Below are 9,671 nucleotides of genomic sequence, written 5' to 3'. Positions count from 1 at the left end.
CAACATAACACATAATCAACACAAACATGTTACTAATTCAAAAAAATTATTTAAAAATTTAAGATCTAAAATCATAAAAATAGAAATGACTTGAGTCAAATCCACACCTATAGATCTAATCTAGAATGACAAATAATAAAATCTAGAAATTTAATTTTAATTAAAAAATGAGTATAAAAAATTAGAATGTGCACATATTATAAACCAAACTCGTTATCCATTTTTCAATCTACTTAGAGGAACTGGCCTAATTATCGCCCATGTTCCAATAACCATTCATTACAAATTGCTAATCAAAAGCCCAATAAAAAATCATCCACTCGGTAATAGCCACCCACTTATATATGCATTAGTTGAGAAAAAGTTACTAATTAGAAGAACTGTGCAACTGAACTGTTAATGGGACAATAGAGAATATGTATCACCTCAAAATGACCACTTTTTGACCCTTGCATGCATAACTAATCCTCCTCATCCTCATAACTATTTAGAAGCTAAAATAATAGCTATAAGCTCTTGAATCACATTAAAAATAATCATTAAAATTTGATATACCATTTACATATATAAAATTAGCTATAACCACTATTAGTATCATTCCCTATAATGCACCCCAAAACACAAAGATATGTATAGGCTATTGAATTTTCCTCATTACATGTCGGCAAAATAACTCATTCACATTTGATATCCCAATCCCAAGTGATTTTTAGTTGCTCACAATAACAAAATAAAGTTTCCCGCCATAAAGGAGAACAGAAGCATATGGCCGATACACAGTAAGTAGGAAGAAGAGAAGACAGGAAAGAGGCCATGGAGAAGAAGAGTGGATCTGCACCTGCAACAGGTTGTTACAAGTGTGGAAGGGCAGGGCATTGGTCCAGAGATTGCCCTTTCTCTACTTCAGACAATGTAGGGCAAGGGAAGCAGGCTGTTGTAGCAGAGAAGCCGGCACAAGCTCCCAAGGTGAAGAAAAAAATTCGCCGGACGATCACTCCAGATCTCCTCCTCTCCAATGAAGGTCTCGGCTATGTTCTTGAGCACATCCCTCGCATGGTTCAGATTAAGGGTCGTGGTCACGAGGTTCTTTCCATTCCCACTGGTTTTCATTTTTGTTTTAAAATTTGTTTGTTTTTGTGAACCCATATATCAATACCCCATAAATTACATCCTAGCTGGTCCAGATTCAAATCACAGTCTGACTGCCTCAAATCCTCTCACCAAGCGATCAACTTCTCCTAATTTACATAACCCAGAAAAAGTAATCCATAAGCTGCTAAAATGCCCTTGTGGGCCGCCTTATGCATTGTGGAGATTTCAACCAATTCTCATCGTTGACAGTCTTACTACAGTGTGAGGATTTGAATCAACTCTCCTTATGGGCTACTTATTGTTTTGTGGGGTTTCAAGTAATTCCTTTTGTAGCCTACTTCACTGCTGCTCGAGGAATCAAAACAGCCTTTCTCATGGGCTACCTTATTACTGTGTCGGAATTTTAATCAATTCTCCTTCTAGGCCATATCATTGCAGGGCGAGGGTTTGAATTAGTCCTCCTTAAACGTTGCCTTATTGTCGTATAGAAATTTTTATCATTCATCCCTGTAGGCAAAATCACCTTATTGTGAAGATTTGAATCAGCTCGTCATGTGCTGCCCTGTTGTGGTGTAGAATTTTAAACCAGTTCTCCTTGTATAGCCTCTCGCTGCAGTGTTCGGATTTGAACCAGCTCTCCTTGTGTGATGCCTTATTGTTGCTTGGGAATTTCAGTCAATTCACCTTGAAGTTCATCTCACCGCGGTGTAGGGATTTCCACCAATTCAACTTGTAGGTCATCTTACTGCAGTGTGATTATTTGAACCAGCCTTCTTAATGGGCTGTCTTATTGATCTGTGGAGATTTCAACCATTTTTCTGTATTAGTCATCTCATTTAAGTGTGAGGATATGAACCAGCCCTCTTCACGGGCTTCATTATTGCAGTGTGGGCGATTTAACAAGCATATACCTGAACCCTTTGGATGCCTTAACTTTCTTGCTCTATTTTTTTCATTCACTGTATTTTGTGTTTAGATCTGGTTTTGTCCAATGCAGGTAACGGATCTGGGGAACTTGATGGAGGCCTATATTCATTGGCACTCACTCATGTTGCCTTCTGTCTCGTTCCCCTACTTTGTGGACAAAGTTGAGAAGGTTGGCTGCACCAAACGCGTTAGGGTATGTATCCTTGTCTTCTTCGTCTCTGCCTTTCACTTGATATAAAATAAAGCCCTTAAAAATAATGCTGATTATGCCAATTTTGTGTGCCCTTTCAGACTTGCATCCGAGAGCTGAGAGAAAGGGTAGCCAACGGGGAGAATCCCAAAACTTTGCACGAGCCTCCTACTGAGCCAATTCCTGCATTTGGTTGGTTCATTTATTTCATTAAATAAGACGGAGTTCCTCTAAATTTGTCCAAATTGTTGTTGTGGCATTTTGATCAAATTTTCAGAGCTACTAGAAACCCCACTAAACAAAATTAATTTCGGTTTTCCAGATGACATGGTAGATGGTGAAGTTGGATTTGAAGCGGAGCAAGATAAAGTTGTTGCTGAAGATGATATTATTGAGGAGGACTTATTTGATGAACTCTACAGGCAGGCAACGGGAGAGGTAAATCGACAAACTGCAAATTGTAATTGATTGATTTTTTCCTTAAGTTATGCTTAAAGGTCTTGATGAACTCAATTACGCACACAAAGAACACAATAATATAATGACGCGAACAAGAGTTAGGGGTCTAAAGATCGAGTAGCCTTTTTTCAATTTATATTTGCTTGACAAACAACGTATTTTGTTTGTTTAGAAAATACAATAGGTAGCCTTTAGTTAGGAGTAAACTTCTGTAAAATTTAAGCCTCCTGGTACATGCACCAGCTTATAGGGTAATGGTCTTTTCATGCTGGTTAGCGTTCATGTCTTTGCAGGAGGCAGCATCTTCAAAGATTGTTCCAGATGCTGATGTTGCCAGTCAGTCAGTACGTCAGTCATCACCCACTTTGAATACTCGAGAGGAACAGGGCATCCAACCACCGGGGAATGATGCACATACACAAACGAGTCAGACACAGATTTCCGAAGAACAAAAATCACGCATGGAAGCTAACAAACAAAAGGCTTTGGAAAGGGCTGCCGCCAGGGCAGCAGCCCAGTTACAATCTCAATGATCCATAGTGCATTTGATTGGCATGGCTTGGTTTACTCTCTATAGCCAATTGTTAACAAATCAAATCCAAGAATAGAAGAAAAATGAATGTTTTCAACTCATTTTTTTCATAATCTATCTTCTTATCAGATCCAACCTGGATAGCTTGTTGAAATTTCTCGTACAGAAAGCACATGTTTGAGTCAAGTTTAAGCACTGTTTTAACAGATGCAGGCATCACAATATAAGCTGGATTTTGGCAGGTCTCTATTATTGTCATCAGTGCAGTCGTACCCTGATCACTGCAGTTTAATTTGTCAACCTAGTATATGAGCTCTTCATAGCTCTTATTGTGCCATGCAGAGGTATTTTGAAACCACTATTATATCTTCCATTTCTTTAAATTTTGGATGCCATAGAGAGCCATACGTGCATTAGGTACCGAGGCCTTAAGTAGTGCAACAAGTGTTTCGATAACCATTTAACTTCATAAAATGCAAACTTCAGCTTTTGATGTTTGGAGGCCTCTAAGAATGACTTGGAGTTGGGTGTATTATTGTTTTTGTATCTTGGATTGCCCTGAGATTGATTATAAGTTATAATGGGGGGTTCGGCTCGATTCATACCATTAGCTTTGTTCGAACAAGGTTGAAGAGTGGTCTATGATCATATGATCTGTATGTGTGGTTTACATCTCTAAACAAATGGTAGAAAGATGAATTCTATCAATCTCATGCTCCTTAACAACCGGCCTAGCATGGAATTGAAAATAGTTTAGTTTGAATGCAACTGTTAAGTGGCAACAAGTGAAGAAAGACAAGGAACGATATTAATGCAATCTTTGATGATGCGGATTGAACCTCTGTTCTTTGCATGCAAGTCTCAGTAACACTGTTCAGTATTTGTCATTAATGTAATCATAATTTTCTGGAAATAAAAGGTGTAAGATATCAAAACAAAATCCAGATTCATGGAATCAGAATATATATTACAAGATCAAGGAAACATAGACAATAATATTGACTGGTTTTTCATTAAGCAAAAATAAAAATACTAATCCCAGAAAACCTCTCCCAGATAATAATTAGGTACAGATTGAAATCTTTTCTTTTTTCACCATAACAACACAAAATAAAAATCTCCTCAAGAAGGATCCACAAAAGACGACCCCCCTCCCCCCACAAAAAAAAAGACGAACTGCTATTTTTGACATTTACAACTCAATAACTATGAACAGCCTAAAAAAGAGTAGTGGGAACCCATTAATTAATCATCAATTACACTAATTTTCCATCTTCGAAGAAATTTGAACTTTTTGGTTCAAAAGAAACAGACAACATTGCCACCAAAATGAGGGAACATACCTATCAGTAGGCTTGTCATCAAAGTATTTTCGTGGGAGTCCTTGATGCAATTTTGAGCCATTTCCAAAACTTCCAACCCCACCCTCTTGGAGTGAGGAGTCCAGCGCCGATTCCCTTCTTTTAGTCGGATCAATAAAATTATGCAAAGCCTCTAATCTAGAATCCATAGAATAATCACTAATGGATTAGAATTTTTTTGCATAATTCCAATCACACTTAACATCATTGCTCTCATATTGAGTTAGGCAGTCATTTTTAATCAAGTTTTTTTTCACATCCATGGAAGATATCTTATGATCATGCTCATATCTTCACATTTCAGTATTCCCTTCAACCCTATTACAATCAATTAGAAACTTCAACAACTACCTTTTGAGATTCACCTATGTCCTTGCAATTGTCCACATCAAATTTTGGTTGTACCTCAATTTTCAAATCATTTGTTTCTTTTGCTTCCAAATTCGTCTTCGACTTCCTTCTTAGTTGATACAAAATTCCATTTTTCTCTAGAAGCTCAAATCTAGCTTCCACTAGAAGAGATAACAATAACACTCCCACAGTTTTAGGATATTTTTCCTTTCTGAATGTTGAATCTCATATGTATTCCTACCCAACAACAAATGACATGCATGTATGGACACCACATCACAGAGCACTTCATCCTCATATGTACCAATTTTGAAAACAACAAGACAAGATTTATTCACAAGCACACTATGATTCTTCTTTAACTAATAAACCTTATAGGAGTTACCTTTTGGAATACAAGCAAACAATAATTTATCAACCATTAATAGATCCACTGTCTATGACCACTTTACATGCTTTGTCCTTACATTTACATTTTCTTCAAAAGACACGCTTTCTCTTTCAATCATCTTTGGAGGTTTTTTTGTTCCCAGAAATTAAGGTTCTCAAATCAGGGTCTATCTTGACTTAGCTTTAGCAACTTCAAACAAGGGTTTTTGTTTTTCTTGGCCTACCCTCATTCTTTTGGGGTTTTGAGGGCAATCTATGGCCCTATAGGCTTCACCACAAATAAAACACTTCAATGGCTCAAACTCCCTAAAAGGCGATCGTCCTTGTCGTCTATCTCCAAACCCTCTGCTTCCTCTAAAGTTAACTTTCACATTCTTGCCTTCTTTTGGCTCTTCACTAATGTTAGCTTCTAAAGAAACTCCTCACTTTAGTTTGATTACTATCACTTTTTTTACTCATTATTTTGTTTTTCCTATTTAGTTTCTTCTCAACCTTGAATGCATATTCATATGCCTCATTTATAGTAGGAACTTTCATCAATGCAAAGCTCATCTTGAAGTTGAAACTTGAGCCCATTCACATATCGAGCTATTGCGTGTTCTTCATTCTCTTGTATATCCTTTCAAATTTGCAGCCTCATAAACTATTAATTTTTTAAGTTCACTAATTGATCTATTCGTTTTAAAATTATGAAAGAATTTAAACTTTTTTGTTGGTGATTTGAGAACAAGAGTTAATCTCTTAGATATTTCAACATCTTAGGCCAAAATTTTAAGTTTTACTTTTCTCCGTCTTCTTCTAGAACTCTTCCAATTTTCCCACCATGGTGCTGCATGCAACTTCAACTTGTAAGCAACAATTTTTACTCTTTTTGGATCATCTTCGTCCTTATCGTCTATCTCAAAATACTTCTCCAACTCTTGAATCTAATTTAAGATTATATTAAGATTGAGCTCACCTTAACAATCACAAATATCCACCTTTAAAACCTTGTTTAGTAAATGCTTCAATAAGCCTCTCTAGAGGGTTTGAAGCGCTAGCAACATTTACTATAGCGCTTCATTTACTAAGTTCTCTAGTTCCTCTCTAGACCCATCCAACGGTAATTTGGTTTGAAGTGCCTTAGCCTTTTAAACACTTCCACCTTGTGGGCTTGTGAAGCTTGTGTTTCAGAGCCAAAGTTTTTTTTTTTTGAGCAATGGGTTTTAATATGCTTAGTAGAGAAGCACCGTTGCATCTGAAAGCAATCTTTTTGTCAAAGTCTCTTGCCCACTTTTGATGAGATCTAAGTTGGGAGACCAGAGGAAAGATGAGATCTAAGTTGGGAGACCAGAGGAAAGATGAGATCTAAGTTGGGAGACCAGAGGAAAGATCTATCTCCACACAAATCTGAGCACGTGTGTTGCTTGCATAATTAATTGTCTCCTTGATAGAACATAAATATTTGCCTAGACTATTGCCAATGGTACGAAAACAATCCAGTTCCCAAAACTAGATAGGTAGGTATGGAAGTCGAACCCAAAGAAAGGTAGAGGTGAAGATCTCTGTGTGAGGATCAAAAGAAGGGTAACGAGCCTTCATACACAAGAAATTGCCCTAAAACATCCATGGACCCTTTTTTAACACATTCTGCTTATCCCCCAGAAAAATCCCCTTACGCAAGGGAAGATACTGATCTCCTCCACGAATTCATCTTTCCAATGTGAAGAGATCCATGCACGAAGATCACACAGCATTGGCCAAATTCTGACAATTCTGCAAATAAGAGCATGTTTCATAAGGAATTCCTCCCTATCATGTACCGACCCATCAACTGTGATCTTAGGAATATGTTTTGAATGCATCATTTGGATTGGGGATGGTGATTTGTTGCCACCAATCGCATTAGATCTTGCCACCAAGCATCTGTTAGAACCCCCCGACTTCTCAAAATCCAAAGCCCTAGAACCAGACAATGTAGATGAGGGTGCGTGGTTCCCACAGTGCAACATATCAACAGATATAGGCGTTTAGATGGACAATGGGAAGAAGGTGCAGAAAAACCCATGTGGGAAGAGTAGGAGCGAGGAGATTGACTCGAAGAGGAAAGCAATGCATCAAAACCCTATCCTCCACACACAGAGCAGCCACATAACTTTTTCCCTTATTTTCTCTACCACCCGAATAGGAAATGCAGAAACTGCACGAGCACCAATAGAACCCATCCTGAGGGAGCCATTGCTTGTGAAGTCACCATAGTCGTGTGGAATTTGAAAAATCATATATTCATTAAAAAAATAGTAAAAAAATCAGGCATAAACTATATGGTGTTAACTAATTTTCCATCAAACTGAGTTTTGAAATATTAAAAAATTGTTAACATTTTAGGGGCCACACCAAAAGCTATATTATATTAAAAAAAACAGGAGAACTTTGTGTGGTCCCCCTATTTAAACCTCTTAATATCCATCATTTAAAAAAAATTGTTTAGAAAGTGATTCATAACATTATTATTCTTGTTTTTGTTGTATCTTCAAATTTTAAACATAATCATCTTCAATATCTCATCCAAGATTAGTCAAGTTAAGATTTTTTTTAAAAAGTGGCCATTGAAGACCTTTATTGGTCCCCAATTTCCATGTAGTTTTTGAACAACCTATTATTTTATTTCATGAGTTTCCATAACGTAGATTTGAAATATTCTAATAGAGACAGTGGTGGAGAAATAATCTTGATAAAATATTGTATTTTCCATTATGATGGCATAATGCATTTCTTCACCAAAGAGTCATCTAAGTAAATCATAAATTTTAACATAAATAAGGAATACAATAGTGGAAGAATATATTATTTACTAGATGTACCACTATAAAAGACATGCCACTTACTAATTCTAATACTAATTTTCATGCAGGACATAACTATTAGTATAAAATACAACACCATTAAAAAGAACCATATTTAATTTAAAATTAAAAAAAATACTTAAAGGAAAAATCAAACAAATAGACACAAATCAAATAAAGAAAGCTATCAATATTAAAGAACCAAGACAACAAAGAGTACACACCAAATTCAATCACAAAAAGAGATGAAGCTACTCTCATAAAGGATGCACTGTTCACCTTGAAATTGACTCTTTCCATTTGAATCTCTTTTTTGACTAAAAGAAGTCAATAATGCACTTTGCAATAGTGATACCAAATAAAGTGGAGAATGAAATTTATCAAATACTCCTTCACATGTTATTGTTGGCAATTGACACTCAATTGGTTGGTTTCACTATGTTGTCATTGATGGCAACATGGTATTTTGTTCCAGCTTCATCTTTTGGTTCAGTTGTGTACTGGCAGACACTTCACATACACTACATCGACACCGACACCGACAGGATAGAAGGATTTCTTTGGTTACCAACAATGCAAGCCGACATGGTTATCGGTATTGGAGGCCGATATCTCTTGGATCCGGCATCGACAATTGTTTTTGATATTCATGCATTTATGTTATCTAGCCGACATGTAATTTGATATTGTAATTATCTTTGTAAGCCGACATAAGGCATGATAAATTGTATAGGATATATAGGTCAGTTGGATTAAATCATTTTTGATATAGAAGAATAGAGATGGTGATGGATATGTGAATGTGATACAATGCGAAATATATCAGAGAGATTATGTATGTGAGGATATTTATGTAAGGGTTATTCTGGTAAAGGGTTTAGGGTTTTAGACTGAAATAGATAGAGCTTAAACCAGAACTATATTCTGACATAGAAGATGCTATCTTAGCAGTTCAACATTTCTCCGGATTGTAGTTTGGATTTACATGTAGTCAGTGAGGCTCCTTTTGTGATTGAGCAGTGTGCTCTAGGTTGTAAGCCTTCCTGCAAGTGCAAACCCCTTATATTTTGTGATATCTTTTCATATGGCCAGTGGATTGATATTGTGGGTCACAAATCCCACTCTGGTTTTTCCTCTTTGAGGTTTTCCACGTATAATTATTTGTTATGGTTCTCATTTATGTGATTGGCTTATTGGTTGCTTTACTTCTTTCAATTATGTATGTACCGGTGTACCGGTTGGTGTATGCATGTTTTAGTAAGGCTAAAATTGATCATTTCGGTATAACATTGATTCACCCCCCCCCTCTCAGTGTTATTGGATTCCAATAGTTATAATGAAACCAAAAGCTAAAATATGAGTAAATTGAATCTCATTATTCATCCAAAACAAACCTAAGAATAATTCTTGCCTAACAAGCTTAGTATTGCCTAAAAAAGCCACCCCAATATCATAGAGACTTTCATTAATGGGTAGGAATGATAAGGTGTTTGAAAGGGTGGCAATCGAGAGTGAGATGATCTTAGATAGAGGGGATGATAATT

General features: G+C 36.5%; 1 protein-coding gene across 1 annotated transcript; it reads left to right on the top strand.

Moving 5' to 3' along the window:
* Window positions 1–671: 671 nt before the first annotated feature.
* Window positions 672–3,697, top strand: LOC131080107 (uncharacterized). The gene is made up of 5 exons (XM_058018203.2): window positions 672–1,083; window positions 2,090–2,212; window positions 2,311–2,401; window positions 2,532–2,647; window positions 2,962–3,697. The coding sequence occupies exons 1-5, from the start codon at window positions 814–816 to the stop codon at window positions 3,199–3,201; spliced, it is 840 nt and encodes a 279-aa protein (XP_057874186.2). The 5' UTR covers window positions 672–813; the 3' UTR covers window positions 3,202–3,697.
* Window positions 3,698–9,671: the final 5,974 nt, after the last annotated feature.

The sequence above is a fragment of the Cryptomeria japonica genome, chromosome 11, assembly GCF_030272615.1.
Source record: "Cryptomeria japonica chromosome 11, Sugi_1.0, whole genome shotgun sequence".
Classification (NCBI taxonomy): domain Eukaryota; kingdom Viridiplantae; phylum Streptophyta; class Pinopsida; order Cupressales; family Cupressaceae; genus Cryptomeria; species Cryptomeria japonica.
Note: the sequence above shows the minus strand (reverse complement) of the source record. Positions and strands in the feature narration are given on the sequence as shown.